The sequence below is a fragment of the Lactuca saligna genome, chromosome 9 (assembly GCF_052625555.1).
Source record: "Lactuca saligna cultivar CGN05327 chromosome 9, ASM5262555v1, whole genome shotgun sequence".
Lineage (NCBI taxonomy): Eukaryota > Viridiplantae > Streptophyta > Magnoliopsida > Asterales > Asteraceae > Lactuca > Lactuca saligna.
In genome coordinates this window covers 178,201,275-178,226,029 of record NC_136425.1, presented here as the reverse complement: position 1 = coordinate 178,226,029, position 24,755 = coordinate 178,201,275, and the positions used below count along the sequence as shown (strand labels likewise).

At 39.5% G+C, this 24,755-nt stretch overlaps 2 protein-coding genes, 1 non-coding gene and 1 pseudogene across 3 annotated transcripts; 2 read left to right on the top strand and 2 right to left on the bottom strand.

Moving 5' to 3' along the window:
- Positions 1 to 622: 622 nt before the first annotated feature.
- LOC145016981 (uncharacterized) lies at positions 623 to 7,444 on the bottom strand. The gene is made up of 2 exons (XM_078975114.1): positions 6,220 to 7,444; positions 623 to 729 (listed from the first exon to the last, which is right to left on the bottom strand). The coding sequence occupies exons 1-2, from the start codon at positions 7,442 to 7,444 to the stop codon at positions 710 to 712; spliced, it is 1,245 nt and encodes a 414-aa protein (XP_078831240.1). The 3' UTR covers positions 623 to 709.
- Positions 7,445 to 7,637: 193 nt separating this feature from the next.
- Positions 7,638 to 7,751, top strand: LOC145018929 (5S ribosomal RNA; annotated as a pseudogene).
- Positions 7,752 to 22,809: 15,058 nt separating this feature from the next.
- Positions 22,810 to 23,297, bottom strand: LOC145016980 (uncharacterized). The gene is made up of 2 exons (XM_078975113.1): positions 23,114 to 23,297; positions 22,810 to 23,027 (listed from the first exon to the last, which is right to left on the bottom strand). The coding sequence occupies exons 1-2, from the start codon at positions 23,295 to 23,297 to the stop codon at positions 22,810 to 22,812; spliced, it is 402 nt and encodes a 133-aa protein (XP_078831239.1).
- Positions 23,298 to 24,332: 1,035 nt separating this feature from the next.
- On the top strand, positions 24,333 to 24,439 carry LOC145019078 (small nucleolar RNA R71). Its single transcript, XR_013667398.1, has one exon. It is a non-coding gene; the product is annotated as a small nucleolar RNA R71 (small nucleolar RNA).
- Positions 24,440 to 24,755: the final 316 nt, after the last annotated feature.

Genomic DNA, 24,755 nt, shown 5'->3' with positions numbered 1-24,755 from the left:
TGATGTGACAACCTAAAATTTCTATTCTGTACAACCCTTCAATACAATAGAATCCAGAAAAGTTGTTGCTAAGTTTCAAACTTTTTGGAACAAGTTTGAGTATTTTAGGATTTACACTTCGGGTGATATCAGGAGAGAGGATGCTATAACACCCCCTCTGGCACGTATCACAATATTGTCCGCTTTGGGCCACTCAGCACGAGGACTTCCCAGGGGGTCACCCATCCCGGTACTACTCCCGCCTGAGCACGCTTAACTGCAGAGTTCTTATGGGATCTGCTGCCCTCACGGCTTTAAAACGCGTTGTGACAAGGAAGGTATTCACACCCCTTTATAAGGAAATGTTTCGTTCTCCTTCCAAGCCGATGTAGGATCAGGTGCAACCCACCTTCACCCCCCATTATAGGGTTCGACGTCCCTGTCGAACACATCGACCCGTGCCCTAGCTCTGATACCATAATTGTAAGACCCCATTCACTAAAATTACCATAAAGCCAAACATGCTACATGCATATTCATAATTATAATTCACACTAGTGGTCTAAATACAAAAGCATGGATACAAACCAACTAAAAGGGTTTTTACAAAGTTTCATAACTAGTTGTATAAATACATAACTACCCAGGAATTTATAATCCATATACATATATGTATACCAAGTAAAAACGTAGTAGTGTCAACTACTCTAAGTCCTCCAACAAAGCGTGTTTACTCTGGATGCTTATCACCTGAAATAGTTAAACACTAAAAGGGATAAGTGGGCGTCACTTAGTGAGTTCAAAAATAGATACAATATAACGCTATGCCATATACATAACAATATGACAGGAACAAAAAGAAACAAAGGACAACAAAGGCTTATATGTGTATCAAATGAAGGACTTTCCAAATCAATAAACGGTTAGATTCAAAGGATTACAATAATTAAGACACAATAATTTAGGATCATAAGCATCATAAATTCCAGCCCAAGAGGCACATAAAACACAATCCCTTTTAATCATGTTGCTAGAATATACAGGCTTTCAGCCCTACCTAGCCCGAAGCCAATACCAAAGTGATACAAGTCATGCTCTACATGGTCAAAGGCACAAAGCCAATACCAAAGTGATACGAGTCATGCTCTACATGGCCAAAGGCATCAAAATCAATATCAAGTAATAACCACTTAGATCAATAACACAAGAAAGCACATTGCACATATAACACATAACATACAATTGTCCCTATATTGAACTCACTGTGCTGTAACCGAATGTTGCGATAAAATTCCTCTTTTTCTGATGAAATTACACCATCCTCAGGCCTCTAAAACCTTCAATTATACCCCTGGAGTTCATATTTCAAATTTCATAAGCAATTACTCAACTACTCTCAAGTTATGTTGTTTTCAATTTAGAAATTTTAGTTTTTGTTCTTTGTATAGCTGTCACTTGCAGATCTGTTTTACCCTTATTAAATGTCAAAATAACTAATAAATTATACATATTAATAAAATAGACTCTTATATCTTTCTAATGCCACTGACCTCACATTTTTATGATTTTTCTATAATTTACTATGAATTTTACAAAACAGCATCCTAAAGCTGTCAAAATGTTCCAAAGCTGTCAAAATTCAGCCTTACTGCACTGAACATATAGCTGTTTTCACCCCTTTTAAGTCCGGAATTAGATTTTGGTTTTAAAACAAAAATCAAAGTAGACATTCTCAGCTTTCCAGGGATATATAGCACATCTCCATACGATTTTTCTATAATTTTTGGTGATTTTTACAAAAACAGGACAATTATACCCTTTATAATTTCATTTTACCCTTTACATGATCAAACCTCATGATCAATATCACCAAGTTCTTCTTTTACAATGATAACACTGAATATTTTAGTAATCCATTCTAATTCAAGTATAAACCATGGGTTTCATTATTAATTTTCACTAATTACTCTTAAACCATATGATTAATTCTCAAGTTTACATGTAGTTACTTGATTTCCATTTAAGATTCTAGGTTAATAACATAAACTCATGCCTAATTTCATTAAATCAGTGGTAAACCCACTTTGATCAAACCCTAATCTCTTAATAACTCACTAATTACAAGGGTTAATCCAAAAATTAAGAGTTCATACCTTGATTACTAGACTTGATACTTCAAGAACACTCAAAATCTTGATTTAATCTTCAAAACTTGATCAAGATTGATCATGTATGTGAAAATCTCCCACAGGGATGGTGACGAACTGAAAATGGCAGGAAAATGACTCAAAATCGTGTTTCAATGGGTAAAAACCCGAGTTGGGTCGGGTTTGACCCGGTTTGGGTACCCGTTTTACCCCTAAACACTAAAAATTGCATAACTTTTCGCTCGAAACTCCGTTTTCGATGAGGTTTTCGCCTGTACGTTTCTAACGAGATAATTTACAACTTCCAATAAAAATATCCCAGAAAAGATCTTCCAATAAAATCAGATTTAATTATTTTTAACTTAGACGTTATACTTTCGTTAATTCCGATAGTTGACTTTTTGATCGGAATCACATAAGACTTCCCTATCACCTCTAATACATTCCAAATGATTCTAAACTTAGTTTAACTTCAAATATTATAAACCTATTTCATTAGAAATCAACGCTTAAAACCATACCGAAAATAATATATATATATATATATATATATATATATATATATATATATATATATATATATATATATATATATATATATATATATATTTTAAACGCTTACAATTCTATTTTACTATAACTACCTACTTTAAACGTTTAAAACAACATAATATATAATAATATTCATTTTTAAACTAACAATCATATGAAACATGATAATTAAACAAGGTTACTAAAGTGTATGTTACAAATACCTCCTCCTTTTGAGGATTTCGTCCCCGAAATCACGACGATTTAAACAAACGTGGATATTTTTCTCTTATGTCATTCTTATTTTCCCAAGTATAATTTGGGCCTCGATGATGTTTCCACTTGACAAGCACTAACTCCACTTCTTTATTACGCAGATCAACCGTTCTCTCATTTATAATCTCTTCAGGTTCTTCTATATATCTTAACTTATTATCCAATTTCACCTCTGATAATGGAACTGTCTCATCATAGATGCTCAAGCATTTGCGTAGATAGCTCACATGAAACACATCATGAATACCTGCCAAATCTTCCGGCAATTCCAAGCGGTATGCTTGTTTACCAACTCTCTGGATGATTTTGAAAGGACCAACAAATCTAGGACTTAGTTTTCCTTTCTTCCCAAATCGCATAATGCCTTTCCACGGGGATACTTTTAGCATTACGAAATCACCCACCTGGAATTCTATGGGTCGTCTCCTCTTTTCTGTATAGGACTTCTGTCGATCCTGGGCCGCTTTCATTCTTTCTCGTACAATTTGAATCTTGTCGGTGGTGTCTTGAATCATTTCAGGGCCTCCAAGGATCTTTTGTCCTATGTCTCGCCAACACAATGGTGTACGACATTTGCGACCATATAATGCTTCATATGGTGGCATTTTGATTGAAGCGTGGTAACTGTTATTATACGAAAATTCAACAAGAGGTAAGTATTTATCCCAGTTACCACCGAACTCCAAGACACATGCACGAAGCATATCTTCTACGGTTTGGATTGTTCTCTCTGTCTGACCATCTGTCTGGGGATGATAAGCTGTGCTGAGAGCAACTCGAGATCCCATTTCACGTTGCATACTTGCCCAAAAGTGAGAAGTGAAGCGAGTATCACGATCGGAAATGATCTTTAATGGCACACCGTGTCTTGCAACAATTTCATCCAAGTATACTTGTGCGTATTTCTCCATTGGATCCGTTTCACGCATGGCAAGAAAATGAGCGCTTTTAGTCAGGCGATCGACAATTACCCAAATGCTATCATGTTGTCTAGCAGTCTTTGGCAATTTGGTAATAAAATCCATGGACAGTTCTTCCCATTTCCATACAGGAACACTAAGACTTTCTGGGGTTCCATAAGGCTTTTGGTGCTCTGCTTTGACTTGTAAGCATACTAAGCATTCCTGTACATATCTTCCAATGTCTCTCTTTAATCCAGGCCACCAATAATCAGCTCTTACATCATAGTACATTTTACTTGTACCAGGATGTATTGAAAGTTTAGATTTATGGGCTTCATCTAAAATCTTCTGTCTTAATCCACCAATCTTTGAAATCCATAGCCGATTCTTGAATACTTTTAATCCTCGCGGATCATCAAGTAAAGCATCATTATAATGTATCATCCCTTCTTTCTTCACATTTTCTGGCTTTAGGGCCTCTTCTTGCCATTTCTTTAGTTCATCTAGAATAGTGAATTTTACTGTGGTATGAGTAATAGCATAACACATACTATTACGATAAATTTTTCTGCTAAGTGCATCGGCAACTACATTGGCTTTTCCAGGATGATATAGGATTTCACAGTCATAATCTTTGATCAGCTCCATGGCTCGTTGTTGTCTCATATTCAAAGTTTGCTGACTGAATATGTACTTGAGACTTTTGTGGTCAGTAAATAATTGGCATTTTGTACCAAAAAGATAATGCCTCCAAAGTTTTAGGGCAAATACCACTGCAGCGAGTTCGAGATCATGAGTGGGATAATTCTTTTCATAATCTTTCAGTTGTCTTGAGGCATAGGCTATCACTTTGCCATGTTGCATCAACACACAACCGAGTCCCAATCTTGAAGCATCGCTGTATACGGAGAAATCATCATCACCTTCTGGGAGTGATAAGATTAGAGCATGAGTCAAAAGATCTTTTAGAGTTGAGAAAGCTTTTTCTTGGGCTTCACCCCATTCAAACTTTACTTCCTTCCTTGTAAGACTCGTGAGCGGTATGGCTATACGAGAAAAGTCTTTAATGAATCTCCGGTAATATCCCGCGAGACCCAAGAAACTACGAATTTCGGAAGCGTTACGGGGCACTTCCCAATTTTGAATGGCTTCGATTTTGATAGGATCTACAGATACACCATCACTAGAAATAACATGGCCAAGAAATTGAACTTGGCGAAGCCAGAATTCACATTTCGAGAATTTAGCATATAGTTTCTCCTTTCGAAGAAGTTCTAACACCGCACGAATATGAATGGCATGATCAGATTCAGACTTGGAATAGATTAGAATATCGTCAATGAATACGATGACTGATTTATCGAGCATTGGGCGACATACCCGATTCATCATATCCATGAATACAGCAGGAGCATTTGTTAAACCAAACGGCATAACAAGGAATTCATAATGCCCATATCGAGTACGAAAAGCAGTCTTCGGCACATCCTGCTCGTGAACTTTCAACTGATGATATCCAGATCTCAAATCAATCTTCGAGAAAAAGCTAACACCCTGAAGTTGATCAAATAAATCATCAATGCGAGGTAGTGGGTACTTGTTTTTGATAGTCACCTTATTCAGCTCACGATAATCAATGCACATCCGCATCGATCCGTCCTTCTTCTTGACAAACAATACAGGAGCACCCCAGGGAGAAGTACTCGGTCGGATAAAGCCTTTGTCAAGTAATTCCTGCAGTTGGATCATCATTTCTTTCATCTCTGTTGGCGCGAGACGATAAGGAGTCTTTGCAATCGGAGCAGCACCAGGCACAAGGTCAATTCGGAATTCTACTTGCCTATCCAGAGGAAGGCCAGGAAAGTCATCAGGGAAAACATCAGGATATTCGTTAACAACATGAACATCATTTACCGTTTTCTTCTCCTCTTTTGAGACATCAACTGAGTAGGCCAGATAGATAGAACACCCCTTTGATATGAATTTACGAGCTTTAAGGAAAGAGATTATTTTGAAGATTCTTTGTTCACCATAGACATAAATAGGATTCTCCCCTTCAATAGGAATGCGTACTATCTTTTCATAGCACAAGAGTTCTGCACGGTTCTTTGACAACCAGTCCATGCCGAGAATGATATCAAAGTTGGGTAGGGAGATAGGAATCAAATTGGCAAGAAAATTATAACCTTCAATTTCTATGACACAATCTCTATAGACTTTATCAACAAGTAATGATACACTTCCCGCGGTATCTACATGAAATGGTTGGGCGAGTGCATAACATGCAATTTGAAAAGAACACGCAAATTCACGAGACACAAAAGAATCTGAGGCACCAGAATCAAATAAGATGTGAGCAGGTCTAGAATTGACGAGAAATGTACCAGTCACAACATTCGGGTCCTCGCGTGCCTCCTCTGGGGTAATCTGGAATGCACGGCCTTTAGCCTTTGGCACATCCTCCTTTTGGGTTGAAGTACCCACTGGTTGTTGAACGGAAGCTTGACTTCTCACCATTTGGCTGGTAAGAGTAGGGCAGAAACGCTTTCTGTGGCCAGTAACACCGCAAGCATAACATGTAACATTCCTCATCGGGCAAACGGGCTTCATATGACCTGTTTCTCCGCATCCATAGCAAATCACTGGTCCTTTTCCTACCCTGCATTGACCTTGGTGGCTCTTTCCACATTTCTGGCATGGTGGTGGAGCTCTCGACTGAAGAGAAAAAGATTGTGGTCGACCGCGACCACGAAAGGCGCTCTGAGATTGTACTTTTGTGCTAAGATCAGATTGAGCAGATCGACCCAATGGATTAGTTGAAACAGAAACAGTTCGATCAACACGTGGATGCTTCGGGATAGAAAGAGTGGCACCACGTATCTCTAAGTCATGCTCGCGCTTTCGGGCATACTCAACAGCTTTATCGAATGATAGAATATCCCGATTGATCACGAAATCACGGATTTCATACCGTAACCCTTCCATGAATAACTGACTTTTATCGTCTTCAGTCGGGATATACTTCGCAGCAAACCGTGCCTTTTGATTGAATTGAGTTTCATATTCGGTCACAGTCATTCCTCCTTGCTTAAGTTCGAGGAACTCCTTCTCCAGTCTTCTCCTCATATCTAGAGGACAATATTTTCCTAGAAAGCGGATTTTAAACATCTCCCAAGATAAATTCTCCTGGTCATACTCGTTAAGAGCTTCAAATGTCGCTTCCCACCAGACTAAGGCTTCTCCAATGAGCATTGCAGAAGCATAGTTAACCTTGTCTTCATTAACCACATGGGAGATACGAAATACTTTTTCTGTGTTCTGGATCCAGGTAAGAACAACAATGGGATCAAGGACACCTGAAAACTCTGTAGCACCACTACTCTTGAAAGTTTTGAATGAGGGACGTTTCGCTTTCTCTCTTGAAGACTCTCCGGTGGCTTTATCTTTACCCTTATCACTATCCCTTTTGTGTTGTTCGAGAGTTTGTCGAATAACACCAGTAAGTTTATCCAAAAGCCGCTCCTCACGAGGGGATATTGGAGTATCTCCCTCATTAAGATGAAGATCTCCACCCACATCTGGTGTATGACTACCCTCCTGCTCAGCCATTGCTCTGAAAAATTTAGAGTAACATAACACGTAAGAATATAAGGATTTATCATTACCCAACACCCCACTTAAGTCTTTCCTATGGTTTGTATCCATATACGGACAATAAATCTGTTCATATATTGAACTTCCAACAGTTTAAGTCTAAATACCAATTCGTGGTATTTAGTTCGCTTAAACCAGTGCTCTGATACCATTTATAACACCCCAATGCACCGGATCCCATCAGAACTCCGCAGTTAAGCGTGCTTGGGCGAGAGTAGTACTAGGATGGGTGACCCCCTGGGAAGTCCTCATGTCGAGTGGCCCAAAGCGGACAATATTGTGATACGTGCCAGAGGGGGGTGTTACAGATGCCCTAGGGTTATTTTGCAGAACTGTTATTCCGAAACTCTAAGAAACTAGGGTTTACTGCCTGAATAAAATATTTTTTTGCCAAAAACCCTAAATTTAGGAATATATATATGAGAGTTAGTCATTATTTACACTTTTATTTCCAAATCTCAAGATCTAAACCCATTTCTCTCTCAAGTATTATCCAAAAGTTTTTCAGGATCTTCGATCTAGTAAGTGTTTCTAGCCTTCTTAAGTTATTATATGCTTTAATCTAGTGTTTTAACACACTTCTAACTGTGAAATCATTCCAAAAGGGTCAATCTTCAATTTACACCAAGAACACACATTTGTGTTCTTGGCCTTTTGGACCTTTTTGAGCTTCTAACTTGTAAGTGCCTCTATCCTAGAGTCTTACAAGCTTTTTTACACTTCTGTACCTCAAGAAATCATCCTAGAAGACCAAGATCAAAGGTGTTTACGGTCCAAGAATACCTTGGACCGTAAACCCTATTTAGAGTGCCAATGTGTGCCCAAGCTTATCCTAAGCCTTGGTAACTAGTTTAGACCCCTTCCTTGATGTGTTTAGCACATAAAAACCACCAAAATGACTCATTTATATGTGTTTACGATTTGGGGATCTCCCAAAACCGTAAACACCCCAAAGGTGTGTAAAAATGGCCCATGTTCCTTCCTTATGCCTTGAATGAAGCCTAGACTTTTACCATGAAGTGTTTGGGACTTGAAAACATCAAAATACCTTAGTCCATAGGACTTTATGGCAGCAAACTCATGGAGAAACGGTCCATTGGCCGTAAACTCCATCAAGGAGTGTATTGATGCCACAAAACATTTCCTAAGCCTTAAACATGAAGTAGGAATGCTTGGAATGGCCTAGAAGACTTCAAACCATCAAATGGTCAAAAGATTATGAGCTTAAGACCGTAAACTCAAGGGTTTACGACCGTAAACTCCACGGGTTATGGTCTTTAGGGAGTAAACTCACAAAGAGGTTTCCCTTGAACCTTAAAACTCAATAACCTTGTCCTACAACACTTAGATGAAATCCTTAGCACATATAACACTTATATAAAGTGTTTAACATGTTTTAGGATGTCTTAAGCTTCTTAGTTAACTGTTTAAAGGCTAATTGGTTACATATATGTGATCTTATATGTTAACTAGGATCATAGAGTGTATGCAAGTCTTCACTTGCCACCTAGCATCCTATACAGCCCGTTCAATCCCAACCACTCGCTACAGGTGAGTTCATACCCCGTAATCTATCTTTTAATTGTTTTTCAATGATTTTATAGGGGGGATACTAGTTGAATTGTGTTAGTTATTATATCAATCACATGTGATTGATAACTAGCATGCAAATAAATTTACAACACTTTTAGCTCTTTTACCAAACAGATTACTTCAAATGGCTTTCCAAAACATTTTTACTAGTTTACAATTCCATATCAAACTGGCTTACATACTTAATGTTTCTTTTCAAATTTCTGTTACGATTGTGTTTGCAAAACAAAGGTTTCATTATACTTTAAACTGTTCTTATCAAATAAACTGTTTTCAAACTGTTTTACAAACTGACATCAAGTCATCTTTTCCTAGTTATAAAACCTTTCAAGGGTTTTACAAAACTTATTTTATACTTTTATATTGTCAATTGCATGACTAGATACGTATAGTTATATAAGTAATGTTTGAAGGACTTAGGAAGGCTAACCCGCCTTATTTCCTTTTCCCCATTAGGATGTGGTCTGGTAGGGTATCGGGTATCCGTCTGAAGGTCATTTAACTGTTAGTTATATATCATGTGTACATATATAGTCATAAAGGTTCTTCCATTCAATTCAATACCCTTGGGTAGCAATGGTATACTTCCACGTTCATACGTACAAGTTATCTTACTAGTAAGCTACAATAGGCGTAGTTTAGGGTTTTACTTATACTAATACTAGAGTAATGAATCATACAAGAGTCAGTTCATGCATGAGTCAATACTTGCTAGATAGAGAGAACACACAATACAACTAGTACACATACAACATTACAATACTTGCTAGATAGAGAGAACATACAATATAGCTAGTAGACACAATACATTACAATACTATACAGAGAGAACATACAGGCTAGACAGCGGGAGAACATACAATACAACTAGCATAAATTACATGTCCATCACATTCAGTTATGTGAGCCATTAAACGGGTCATGGCACTACCTGCCATGACCGTTTTTGTATCCAAAATCTCCTTAATTGGGGAGCCAATGAGTTTGCGTATAGATCTATACTGGATTGACTATCCTACACCTTTCTACTCGCTACAGTGGGACTTGCAAGTCTATGGGTGCCAAGTGTCATTTCTTACGGCGTCTTACATCGTCGTTTTACTATTGATTCGGTGGCAGGATACAGGCCGATCAGATGTTACATTAAATTTCATTTGGTGTAAGGTAGTTAGTACAGTAGTAGTCACTTATTATAATACTACAATACATTATTATTTCCCCATTACATTCACTTTGTGAACATTCACACGATGCACGGTGATGTAAATACTATATTTTTGGTTAATGATAGTTAGATTTGGGAAAATACACACTCTTACAAGAGACACACTCAGATACTAGATGCCTTGGTAGAAGGCTACTTTTAGTAGGAAGCATAGGGTTTTCTAGGTTATTCAAAACTTTTACATACTCATACTTACAAATACAGTCTTACAAATACATTCTTACAAATACCTTATTAGAAATACATACACTAAAATACTTATGATCTCACCAGCTTTAAAGATGATACTCTTTTTTAAAAATAACTTGTATCCTCACGTCAACAGTAGATAGGTACCGATGCAAGGTTTAGAGAAGATGGAGCTCGTTCAAGACTCCTCTTTCATTTTGATTCATAATTTAGTGTCTATTAAACATGTCATAACACTTGTATTAAAATTTTATTATTAATGCAATGGATGATGTTGTTGCTTGTTTACTACTATTCATTGTTGTGATATTGTGTATGACGTCCTCCGCCCCAGAACGTTTCCGCCGTTCCTAGTTTTGGGGTGTGACAAAATCCCCTTGGGTTCCTCTTGAGCTTGACCCTGTGAAAACATGTTTCTACATAAATAAGTAACACAAACAACCAGAAACGAACAGAAAAATTAGAAAATAAAATCTAAACTGCATTAGACATGACTTGTCGAGTCCGTAGACCGACTCGACTGTCACACCCCAAAACCAAGAATGGTGGAAACGTTCTGGGGCAGAGGATGTCATGTAAAGTATCACAACACAGTAAATGTAAATAAGCAAACAACATCATCCATTGCATTAAATATAAAATTTTAATACAAGCGTGTTCTGTACAGTTTTAGACACCAAAAATATAATGTAAATCAAAATAATATGATGAGTCTTGAATGCGCTTCATCTTCTCAAAAGCTGGCATCGGTACCTATCTACTAATGACCTGAGAATACAAGTTATTTTGAAAGAGTTTATCAGAATTAAGCCGGTGAGTTCATAAGTGTTTTGGTGTCGATGTTTATTATCAAAACGTTTGATCCTGTCGCAAGTATGAGTTGTAAATGTATGTAAGTGTTTGTAAAAGTTTGAATCTCTCAGAAAAACCTATATTTTCAGTTAAAGTAGCCTTCTACCAAGGATTAACTGTTTTGTATGCTCGTTTGATGTAAAAGTGTGTAATTTCCCAAGTTTAACTATCTTTTAACAAAATATAGTTTGTACATTAAAGTGTAAGTGAGGTTATCACCAAAATGTAATGGGTAAATCATTGTAATACTATAGTTTTGTTTTATAGGAACTACTGTTGTACTAACTACCTTAAACCGGATTTATATTAAGGTATCATGTGATAAATTTGCACCATACTATCGACTGGTAACGACGACAACGTATAGTCGAAAAATAAGGTATGACGTTTGGCACGCGCAGACCTGTCGGTCCCGCTGTAGCTAGCAGCGAGGTGTATGATAGTCAATCCACTATAGATCTATACGCAAACTCATGCTCTCCCTCCAAGAGACTCTAGCTACAACTCGGGTCATGACAATTAAGACATGCTCCCATACAATGGATCATAATTGTTAACGTATTCGTGTATATGTAATATAATGTTACTTGTTCTAGTAGCGTTGTATATGTTCTCTTAGTAATAAGTATTGACTCTTGAGTATGGAAGTACTTTTATGTCTATATATGTATAGTTGATATATAATTAATATTGAAACGACCTTCGGATGGTTACCCGAAATCCCACCAGACCACATCTCAATGCGCGAAAAGGAAATAGGGTGGATAGCCTTCCTAAGCCCTTTAAAAATTTCTTAAATATTTATACATATATGGGCATGCAATTTATAAGAAGTAAAACTAAGTTTAATCAAAGCATTTGATAAGTAGAAGAGTTTGTAAAACATTTTGAAGTGAAACAGTTTGATAAACAGTTTGAACAGTGATAAAATCATTGGTTTTCAAGTTATTAATCACATGTGATTGATGTAATAACTGTAAGTGTTTAACTTGTATCCCCCCCCCCCCCCCATAAATTATTTAAAACATTTAAAAGCATTTCAAAGGTTGATTAAAGGGGTATGAACTCACTTGGAAGTTTGAAGATAGCGAGATGGAAAACCGGGCAGAGTTTCGTCTTGGGAAACGGATTTTTCTCGGGATTCTAGGGAATCTCGGGAGTAAAATCGACCCTCGGGACTTGAGCAAAAAGACCAGAGCTTTGGGTTTGATCGGGCACGGAAATCGAGGCAAGATCGTGAGAGAAAGAGAGAGAATGAGCAAAATTTTCGGAAAGGCTCGCATCCCTTTTATAGGGGTGCTGAACCGCCTCCGTACGCGGGGCGTACGGGTGTACGCAGCGCGTACCCGTACGTCATCGCTTACGTACTTCGGACGGGACGGGTCAGATGGGGCGGGTCGGATGGGACGGGTCGGTAGCTTCGCATAGGGCGACGTGGACGATCCGAGGGCTTGGCCTTGAGTACGCGGGGCGTACGAGGGTACGTGGCGCGTACTTCGACCCTAGGCTGACTCCTTCGGATAATACCAACTTTTTAATAAAAATTATATATAAATTAATTATCAAACTTCAAAAATTCATATCTCCTTCATACGAACTCCGTTTTCGACGTTCTTTATATCCCCGCGAAGGTGAGACTACGATCTACAACTTTCAATTAGATTCCGTTGGCAAATTCCGAAATTATTTTTATTATTTATTTATTTAAATGACGTGATTAAGGAATTTCTTTAAAAATTCATAACTTCTTTATCTGACGTCGGTTTTTGCCAGACTTTTTTCCGTTGAAATACCATTGTCGAGACCTTCGATTCTCGTTTAGGTCATTCCGGCCAAAAGTTGTTCGATCTCCGATTCGAGTTTTTAGTTGTATGTTGCTAAGCCGAACTTGGAAAAATCATAACTTCAATATACTAAGTCGGATTTGGGCGTTCTTTTTTTTACGTACGATCATGGTTTAATGAAATTTAAACATAGAAGAATTTAAATAGAAACTTTTTGGTCATTTTATTATCAACATTAATTTTATTAACTCAAAAATGTTTACAATACTTGACCTATTAGGCCATTACAAAGAGTTGAAATATCGGGTTGTCACATCATCCCCCCGTTAGAGGGAATTTCGTCCCGAAATTCAAAGTAAGGAAACACTTGTGGATTAGGGAAACAGATGTAGGTACTTGCGTTGCATCTGATCTTCGCGTTCCCAGGTGAATTCAGGTCCTCGCTTTGCATTCCAGCGGACCTTCACGATAGGGTTGCGACTTTGCTTGGTTTGCTTGACCTCTCGGTCCTTGATTTCTACTAGTTCCTCCACGAAGTTGAGGCTCTCGTTGATCTCGATCTCATCGGGTGGGATTACGAGAGTCTCATCGGATTGACACTTTTTCAAGTTAGATATGTGGAATGTAGAATGTACGTTACGAAGTGTGTCAGGTAGATCGAGTTTGTAAGCTACGGGGCCGACTCTTGCGAGAATCTCGAAAGGCCCTATGTACCTAGGATTAAGCTTCCCACGCTTACCGAAGCGTATCAAGCCCTTCCAGGGTGAGACTTTGAGAAGGACTCGGTCTCCCACCTGAAATTCCAAAGGTTTTCTTCGTTTATCAGCGTAGCTCTTCTGTCGGTCTCTAGAGGCTTTCAATCGTTCACGGATCTGAACGATCTTCTCTGTCGTTTCCCGAATGATTACCGGACCGGTAAGAGTACTGTCGGAAGCTTGCCCCCTAGCTAATTGGGTATCACCCACCTCAGCCCAGCACAGAGGGGATCTGCACTTTCGGCCATAGAGAGCTTCAAATGGAGCAGCCTTGATGCTCGTGTGATAACTATTATTATAGGAAAACTCAACAAGGGGTAAATGAGTATCCCATGCCTTCCCAAAGTCAATCACACAGGCTCGCAACATATCTTCCAGTGTTTGGATGGTCCTCTCACTCTGTCCGTCGGTCTGAGGATGGTAGGTTGTGCTCATGTCCAACCTTGTTCCTAGGGAATGTTGTAGTGATTGCCAAAATCTTGAGGTGAACCTACTATCTCTATCGGAGATAATGGACATAGGTACACCATGTAGCCGTACGATTTCCCTAATGTATGATCTCGTAAGTTTCTCCGTCTTGTCGGTTTCTTTGATAGGCAGGAAGTGTGCAGACTTGGTCAATCTATCAACGATGACCCATATGGTGTCAAGTCCACCCGTTGTTTTGGGCAACTTGGTTATGAAATCCATAGTGATCCGCTCCCACTTTCATTCCGGGATCTCTGGTTGTTGTAATAAACCAGAGGGCTTCTGCTACTCGACCTTAACCTTTGCGCAAGTAAGGCATTTACTCACGAAGGTAGCAATCTCTACTTTCATATTAGGCCACCAGTATAGCTTTTTAAGATCCAGATACATCTTATCTGAACCTGGGTGGATGGAATACCGAGTGTTGTGCACCTCGGTCATGACCAAGTCTCGGAAACCACTGTGTTTCGGTGTCCAGATCCGGTTCATGAAATATAAGGCTCCGTCACCCTTGGCTTCTAAATTCTTTTCCATTCCTCTAAGTGATTCATTCGTCACATTTTCAGGATTCATGGCTTCGAGTTGAGCCTCCTGAATTTGCTTAGACAAGCGTGAATGGATGGTTATTGACAATGACTTGATTTTGCGACCAAAATATTCCTTCCGACTTAGGGCGTCTGCTACTACGTTGGCTTTACCCGGATGATAACGAATATAGCATTCGTAATCACTGAGTAGCTCGACCCACCATCATTGTCTCATGTTGAGCTCCTTTTGATCGAAAATGTGTTGTAAACTCTTGTGGTCGGTAAAGATAGTGCTCTTCGTTCCATACAAATAATGTCTCCAGATCTTCAGAGCTAACACCACTGCTCCTAGTTCAAGATCGTGGGTCATGTAGTTAACCTCGTGTGTCTTCAACTGTCTCGAGGTGTAGGCGATGACCTTACCTCGCTGCATCAGGACACATCCGAGCCCTTGATTCGATGCATCGCAATAGACTACGAAGTCTTCTATTCCTTCGGGAAGGGATAGTATTGGTGCGGTGCACAAGGCTCGTTTGAGTGTTTGGAACGCTCTTTCTTGTTTCTCTTCCCAGTCAAAGGCCACGCCTTTCTGGGTTAGGGTTGTAAGAGGTTTTGCTATTCGAGAGAAGTTCTGAATGAAGATGCGGTAGTAGCCAGCGAGACCTAGAAATTGACGAATTTCTGTAGGCGTCTTAGGTGCCGACCAGTTCTCAATGGCTTTAATTTTGGATGGGTCCACGTGGATTCCCTCTTCGCTTACCACGTGTCCTAAGAATTCGACTCTCCGGATCCAAAATTCACATTTTGAGAACTTCGCATAAAGCTTCTCCTTTCGTAATGTCTCTAGAACTTGTCGCAGGTGATCGCCATGCTCTTTCTTACTTCGGGAGTAGATCAGGATGTCGTCAATGAAAACGATGTCGAACTGATCCAAGTAAGGTCGGCATACTCTATTCATCAGATCCATGAATACTGCGGGCGCATTGGTCAATCCGAATGGCATCACCACGAACTCGTAATGTCCTTAATGAGTTCGGAAGGCTGTCTTTGGCACATCCTCCTCTAGCACTCGTAACTGGTGATATCCGGATCTCAGATCAATCTTAGAAAAATAGTTCGCCCCTTGTAGTTGGTCAAATAGATCATCTATGCGAGGCAGAGGGTAACGATTCTTGACCGTCAGTTTGTTGAGTTCTCTGTAGTCAATACACATACAGAATGATCCGTCTTTCTTCTTAACGCACAAGACCGGTGCTCCCCAAGGTGAAAAGCTTGGTCTCATGAAGCCCTTGCTGAGCAGTTCGTTAAGTTGACCAGAGAGTTCCTGCATCTCAGCCGGTGCTAAGCGGTAGGGCGACTTGGCTACTGGGGTAGCTCCTGGGACTAAGTCGATTCTGAACTCGACCTATCGTTGCGGAGGTAACCCGGGTAGTTCTTCTGGGAAAATGTCGGGGAAGTCGCTCACTACAGGGATGTTCTTTAGTTCCTTTGTTTCGAGGCTCGTGTCGACGACGTGAGCAAGGAATGCATGGTATTCCTTACGCAGATACTTCTGTGCTTGAATACTTGATATGATGCGAAGACTTGCACCGGGTTTGTCGTCGTAGACTAAAAGAGTTTCGTTAGATGGAAGGTTTAGACGGACTGCCTTCTCGTAGCACATGATGTCGGCGCGATGAAGGCTTAACCAATCCATGCCAATGATAACGTCGAAACTTTTTATTGAGACTGGCATGAGGTCGATTAGGAATGAATGGTTATCTAGAGTTAGGTTACAACCTAAATATATGCTACTCGTACTTTCAGTTTTTCCATTAGCCATTTCTACTGTGAATAGTTCTTTGAGTGCGTGCGGCGGTTGATTAAGCATGCGAGCAAATTTATGGTTTACGAAGCTTCGCTCCGCTCCACTATCGAATAGAATGCATGCATAGGAGTCATCGAGGAGGAACATACGAGTCACCACTGTCGGGTCAGCAACTACTTCCCTGTGGCCTATAGCTAGTACCCTCCCTGCTCCTCCAACATTTTTTGCCTTGGGGCAGTCCCTCTTATAGTGGCCTGCTTCGCCACATCCATAGCAGGTCGGGCTCCCGCCAGAGCCGGGGACTTGGGCGATCGGTCTCACCGAAGATTTACAGAAACGGATTGTGTGTCCTCTCCTGTGGCAGTTAGAGCACTGCATTTCATGGCAGGGGCCATTGTGGTGGTAGTTGCATTTGTTGCACTTGGGCAAACCTCCAGCATATTGTCCTATTGGAGCAGTAGTAGCAGCAGCAACAGGGGTTATTGCAGCATGTACCGCCACAATTTGCTGCTTTTTGGAAGCTCGTTTCGTATTCTTCCTTTCCTCCCAGAGTTTCCGCTTTGTGTCAGCGGGTTTGGAGGGTTCTGAGATGGCTAGCGTTGTTGTTGTTGTAGGGGTTTTGTCCCCATGGTCAATGAGTCGTTGTGCCAGTCGTTTGGCACTGTCGAAGGTAGCGGGGTTTGATGATAGGACGTTCCCCTGATATGGAGGCACTAGCCCCCATATGTACCTTTCGATCTTTTTCCCTTCAGTGGGAACCATATTAGGGCAGAGGGCCACCAGTTCGCTGAATCTGGCGGTATAAGCAACAATATTGGTGCCCTTCATGGTCAGGCTCCAAAGCTCCTGCTCTAGTTTCTAGATCTCGCCCCTCGGGCAGTATTCCTCAATCATGAGGTCTTTCATCGTTTCCCAGCCTATATCGTTGGCTACGACGAGAGTTAGAGATTTAACGTGGCCGTTCCACCACATCAGGGCCTTTCCTTCAAAGGTGCATGCGGCATATTTCACTTTGCTCGCAGCAGGGCATGAACAAATTTCGAAGACCGATTCAGTCTTCTCGAACCATTGTGAGAGGGAAATGACTCTGCCGGTCCCATGAAAGGACTTCGGCTTGCTGAACCTGAGGTCGCAAGTTCGAGCTTCGCGTCCCCTTTTTATATGGTAAGGGTTGACCTTGATCAGCACTCCAACGATTTAAGTTGTTTGCCCACAAGGGAGCAGGACCTGGAAAAACTGGCCGAGGGTTGTTGTTCGGGGCTTGACCTACGAGCGGTAGGTTGTTGACTTTAGGCTCTGAGTCGGATCCATTAGAAAAGCCTTCTGCTAGGTGATCATCCAAAGGGATTAGATGCTCCTCTTTGGGTTGTTCATCGATCCACCCGGCATTTCCTTCATTTGGAAAGTACGGGTCGCCGTGATGGAATCCAACCATTTAGATCTACGTGAGAAGAGAGGTATAAGAATATAGTATACGTGTAACTAGTAGTACAAAATGCACCTATAGTATTTAAAGTTTAAATTGTACTGATCTTCCTGTGGTATTGTTGGTAACTTTTTATACTTGTTAACCTATCATAACCATTCTAGGGCATATGCTAATCACTCCTCGGACCAGCATAGTTGATCAGGCTATGCCATTCCCAGGACTGACCATACATCCCCTAGCTTACCTGTGATATTTAACAATCGTAATACTTTTGTTCTTGTCGTTGTGACACTGGTTTTAGTATGCATGCAGACTAGTATACTTAATTAACTATTTTAGTATTTAAAGTATAGACTCTTGGTCAGAGTGTTTTAATCCCAAATGGGTTTATAGTTTAGTGTATCTTTTATGGGTTGATATACTTGCTTCACTATAAACAATGCTCTGATACCAATCTGTCACACCCCAAAACCAAGAATGGCGGAAACGTTCTGGGGCGGAGGACGTCATGTAAAGTATCACAACACAGTAACTGTAAATAAGCAAACAACATCATCCATTGCATAATACAAGCGTGTTCTGTACGGTTTTAGACACCAAAAATATAATGTAAATCAAAATAATATGATGAGTCTTGAATGCGCTTCATCTTCTCAAAAGCTGGCATCGGTACCTGTCTACTGATGACCTGAGAATACAAGTTATTTTGAAAGAGTTTATCAGCATTAAGCTGGTGAGTTCATAAGTGTTTTGGTGTCGATGTTTATTATGAAAACGTTTGATGCTGTCGCAAGTATGAGTTGTAAATGTATGTAAGTGTTTGTAAAAGTTTGAATCTCTCAGAAAAACCTATATTTTCTGTTAAAGTAGCCTTCTACCAAGGCTTAACTGTTTTGTATGCTCGTTTGATGTAAAAGTGTGTAATTTCCCAAGTGTAACTATCTTTTAACAAAATATAGTTTGTACATTAAAGTGTAACTGAGGTTATCACCAAAATGTAATGGGTAAATCATTGTAGTACTGTAGTTTTGTTTTATAGGAACTACTATTGTACTAACTACCTTAAACCGGATTTATATTAAGGTATCATGTGATAAATTTGCACCATACTATCGACTAGTAACGACGGCAACGTATAGTCGAAAAATAAGGTATGACGTTTGGCACGCGCAGACCTGTCGGTCCCGCTGTAGCTAGCAGCGAGGTGTAGGATAGTCAATCCAGTATAGATCTATACGCAAACTCATGCTCTCCCTCCAAGAGACTCTAGCTACAACTCGGGTCATGACAATTAAGACATGCTCCTATACAGTGGATCACAATTGTTAATGTATTCGTGTATATGTAATATAATGTTACTTGTTCTAGTAGCGTTGTATATGTTCTCTTAGTAATAAGTATTGACTCTTGAATGAACTGACTCGTTGATCTAGAAATTGTAGTAGTATGATCCTGTGTTACCCCGACGGTAACTTACTAATGATGTGCTGATGAGTATGAGTATGGAAGTACTTTTATGTCTATATATGTATAGTTGATATATAATTAATATTGAAATGACCTTCGGATGGATACCCGAAATCCCACCAGACCACATCTCAATGCGCGAAAAGGAAATAGGGTGGATAGCCTTCCTAAGCCCTTTAAACATTTCTTATATATTTATACATATATGGGCATGCAATTTATCAGAAGTAAAACTAAGTTTAATAAAAGCATTTGATAAGTAGAAGAGTTTGTAAAACATTTTGAAGTGACACAGTTTGATAAATAGTTTGAACAGTGATAAAATCATTGGTTTTCTAGTTATTAATCACATGTGATTAAATCAATCACATGTGATTGATGTAATAACTGTAAGTGTTTAACTTGTATCCCCACCCTAAAGTATTTAAAATATTTAAAAGCATTTCAAAGGTTGATTAAAGGGGTATGAACTCACTTGGAAGTTTGAAGATAGCGAGATGGAAAACCGGGCAGAGTTTCGTCTCGGGAAACGGATTTTTCTCGGGATTCTCGGGAATCTCGGGAGTAAAATCGACCCTCGGGACTTGAGCAAAAAGACCAGAGCTTCGGGTTTGATCGGGCACGGAAATCGAGGCAAGATCGTGAGAGAAAGAGAGAGAATGAGCAAAATTTTCGGAAAGGCTCGCATCCCTTTTATAGGGGTGCTGAACCGCCTCCGTACGCGGGGCGTACGGGCGTACGCAGCGTGTACCCATACGTCATTGCTTACGTACTTCGGACGGGACGGGTCGGATGGGGCAGCTCGGATGGGACGGGTCGGTAGCTTCGCATAGGGCGACGTGGACGATCAGAGGCCTTAGCCTTGAGTACGCGGGGCGTACGAGGGTACGCGGCGCGTACTTCAGCCCTAGGCTGACTCCTTCGGATAATACCAACTTTTTAATAAAAATTATATATAAATTACTTATCAAACTTCAAAAATTCATATCTCCTTCATACAAACTCCGTTTTCGACGTTCTTTATATCCCCGCGAAGGTAAGACTACGATCTACAACTTTCATTGGCAAATTCCGAAATTATTTTTATTATTTATTTATTAAAATGACGTGATTAAGGAATTTCTTTAAAAATTCATAACTTCTTTATCTAACGTCGGTTTTTGCCAGACTTTTTTCCGCTGAAATACTATTGTCGAGACCTTCGATTCTCGTTTAGGTCATTCCGGCCAAAAGTCGTTCAATCTCCGGCTGAAATACTAAGCCGAACTTGGAAAAATCATAACTTCAATATACTAAGTCGGATTTGGGCGTTCTTTTTTTTACGTACGATCATGGTTTAATGACATTTAAACATAGAAAAATTTAAATAGAAATTTTTTGGACATTTTATTATCAAAGTTAATTTTATTAACTCAAAAATGTTTACAATACTTGACCTATTAGGCCATTACAAAGAGTTGAAATATCGGGTTGTCACATCGACGAGTTGTACGAACTGCATGAGTATGTTGACGAGTCTGTCGAATTTCATCCATAAAAATCAAAATTTACTGCAAGGGTTTGTCCAGGGATGTATTTAGAGCATAGTAGTATAAGAAATTCCGCCCATAACATTCTAATTGGGTCAAAATTGAAACCCTATCAATTCTAAAACTTTAAAAATAGGTTTTCTTACCAATTAACACTTCCAATCTCCTAAAAATCAAAGCTTTTACAGAAATAAAGAAGAAATTGAGTACCTTTCTTGCTTGATAGACAAATAGAGAGAAAGAGAGGGAGAAAGAGGGAGGCGCACGTTGAGTGTCGGTTGGATGTGTGTGGAATGGATACCAATTAGGGTAAAAAGCCCTAATTTTACTGATATAATTTTTTTTCAGTAAAAATAAACCGACTCGGTGAGTCTAGTTGCAATTTTGCAATTTCGACTTTTGAGTCAACTCGTCGAGTAAGCTACCCAACTCGCCGAGTCACTTGTTAGTTTTGAAAAATTTATATATATTTCGACTTTTGAGTCAACTCGTCGAGTAAACTTTTATTCCTATTTATTTCCAACCCACCCTGAACTCAGACCATGCTTGCCCTCAAGTAATCATTTTGGACAAATAAGAAGATGAAAATAGATAAATCCTAAAAACAACAAAAATAAATAAATAAAAAGGTAAAAGAAAGCAAACTCTAGCAACGGGTTGCCTCCTGTTAAGCGCTTCTTTTTGAGGAGTCGTTAGCTGGACTGCTACCCGCTCTACGTTTCTTCGTTTTCCTTCATCAGGAATTGATGCTTAATCTTTTGATGTTTAAACTTTGTCTTGTAAGCATGTATCTTTTTTATATGCCTGATGCAATTCCTCTTTCCTTTTCCTTGTAGCATCTTCTTGTATTTCATAATCGATCCATTTCCCAACCTTCTTCATCTTCACCCCATTCTTTGGACCCATCTTTTGTACTCCTTCTTTGTTAGTCTCGATGTCCCATAAAATTTCCACTTCATCATCACTTGATATTAAGGAGTCTTCCTTACTTTTGTCAACTTCTAAAGAATCTGGTGGTTCAAATGAAAATACTTCATAATTAGTAGAAACTCGGGCTCGAGGTTTGGTCCTTTTGAGTGTATTTGACTCAATCTCTCGATTATCCATGAGTGACTCCATGGATGAGTTATTCAAATCATCATTCCAAGCCCTTGAATTCTCCTTTACTCCCAAACTTACCCTCTAATCAAGTTGAATTGCTTCTTCTTCCATGATCGTGTCAAGGCAAGCCAATTGTGCGTGTTGGAAGTTAAAATTTTCAACAAATTCAGCCTCTTCTATTGGACCTTCCACAATATTAGGTGAAGTATGCACGTCAAAGCCAGAAAGGGAACCTGTAAGCAGCAAGACAAGATCTTCATGATTTTCAAGTTTCTCAATTGGACTCGTCGAGTCAGTTGATGCTACTCGGTGAGTCGGTGAGGTTTCCACAATTTTTGTTGTTTCTTTTGAATCAGCTTCCTGTAGCAACCTTTCTATCTCCTTTAAATCTTCTCCAGCATCGAAATTTCCTTCAGAAGGTAATAGAAATTTGTTTGGATTTTCTTCTTGTAAAAGTGCAAGCTCTCTTTCTAACACTTCATCATCCAAGTCCGCTAAGGAAACTTCTCCGTTTTTCATCCCTTCATTATTTTTCTCTTGTTCCGCTTTAAACACCACTAAATCGTTCCCTACCCTTAGTGTTTGTGTATATTCTCACACATCGATTATTACACAAGCGGTATTCAAAAATGGCCTCCCAAGAATGATTGGAACTTTAGGGTCTTCTTCCATTTCAAGCACTACAAACTCCATGGGAAACACAAATTTATCGACTTTGATGAGAAGATCTTCGCACACTCCTTTTGGATGTATTACTCTTTTATCAGCTAGATGGATCTTCATAAGAATCGGCTTGGCTCCAGCAAATTTAGCTTCATGAGGAAAGAATATGGAATTAGATTAATACTTGCACCCGAATCGGTCAACGCATGAGTAGAAATTATGTTCCCAAATTAACAAGGTATGGACATGTCTCCCGGATCACCCCTCTTTTCTGGAAGTTCATTCAGCAATACTTTAGCGACTTCTTCCATATTTTGTCTAGTGGTAAAGAGGTTTTTAAGCAAAGTTGCATACTTAGGCATATGAAGTATCGTTTCAACAAATGGAATGTTCACTTGGAGGGTCTTTACTTTCTCCATAAGTCTTTTATACCGTTGAATCTGCTCATATGGTATGGCTCAGATTGGAAATGGCAAAGGTGGCCTGTAAGGTTTCAAAATAGAATAATTTTTCTCATCAAACCTCGGACTCGTCGAGTCCATGATGCCTACTCGGCGAGTCGAGTCGGGTTTACTTGAATTGCATTCAATTGTCTCTTCTGTTTGCTCCTTATTGGGTTTCTTCTAAATAACGGTCAAAGGAGTGAAAATTTTGTCAGTAATAGTAGTTATCACATTTAGATGCGCAATTTTTGGATTTTTTCGGTATTGGTGGGAAGTTCACCGAGTGTTCTTTGATTGATTTGTTGCGCAAGCTGTCCTATCTGTTTTTCAATGTTATGAATGGAGGCTTACTGATTCCTAAGCAAATTTTATTGATCTTTCATCATAACTTGATGATCTTTAAGCATCACTCGTTTCTCCTTCAATTCAATGTCGGTATCATTGTGCCTCTTCTCGGATGCGGCTACAAACATTTTGAACATCTCTTCCAAATCAGATCTCTTTTCCATAACTGGCTCCTCCTTTTGATAGAAACCCCATTCTTTTTCTTTGTATTTTCTCCTCCTTCACCTTTTTGTACTCGTCATATGGGATCCATTCCTTCTTCGATTTTCGCCAATTATCATCAAATCTATCGCCAATTGAATAAAATACTTGGGCTTTCTTGTTTCCATTCTCATCCAAATCAAAATCTTTAGTGAGATGAGGTCTGTTACCATTCTCACATCCAACCCAAATAGCATGGATTGTTTGATCCATCTTAGTCATCCTCCGATCTAAACTATCTACTTTAGCCAGTTTTTTCGCCATGCTATCGTTAACAGTGTTCACCACCCCCTACTTACTTCATTTTGTGGGTTATGATATTCTCTAGAGTGTTTACAGAATTCCTCTTTTAATTCCTTGATCACCAGGGGTGGTTTCTTTGTGAGCAGTCCTTGTGAGTCAAGATGCTTCCTTGTAGTCACATTTACCCCATCATAAAAAATAGATACTTCTTGTTGGCTATTAAGATCGTGATGTGGGCAATTCCTTAGTAAGCCCATGTATCTCTCCAATGCCTTGTATAAGGATTCTCCAACTTGTTGTTCAAAGTTGGCAATGGCTTTCTTCAATTTGGATATCTTTGAAGGGGGACAAAATTAATCAATGAACTCTTCTTTCATTTTAGCCCACGTAGTGATAGATCCTAGAGGTAATGATTTGAGCCAATCCTTTGCAGTACCTTTGAATGTAACTAGAAACATATGAAGCAGCTGGGTCTCTCGAGGCACATTTAGAACATGAAAATAATCAGCTACATCATCGACCTCATCCAAGTGTTTATACGCATCTTCGTGATCTTTACCATAGAAGGGAATCTCCTTTAGTTGAGCAAGTATGTGACCTTTAAGCTCAAAGGTGGCAGTTTCGGCAATTGCGGTTGCACAAGTC

Bases quoted from the DNA above. Each gene is read 5' to 3' on its own strand.
- LOC145016981 (XM_078975114.1), bottom strand. From the start codon at position 7,444: ATGGCTGAGCAGGAGGGTAGTCATACACCAGATGTGGGTGGAGATCTT. The intron at 730-6,219 runs GTACATTTCTCG...TAACTATTTCAG, and splicing joins GGACCCGAATGTTGTGACTG to GTGATAAGCATCCAGAGTAA.
- LOC145016980 (XM_078975113.1), bottom strand. From the start codon at position 23,297: ATGGAGAAAGTAAAGACCCTCCAAGTGAACATTCCATTTGTTGAAACG. The intron at 23,028-23,113 runs GTTAATTTGGGA...TTCCTCATGAAG, and splicing joins GGGAGACATGTCCATACCTT to CTAAATTTGCTGGAGCCAAG.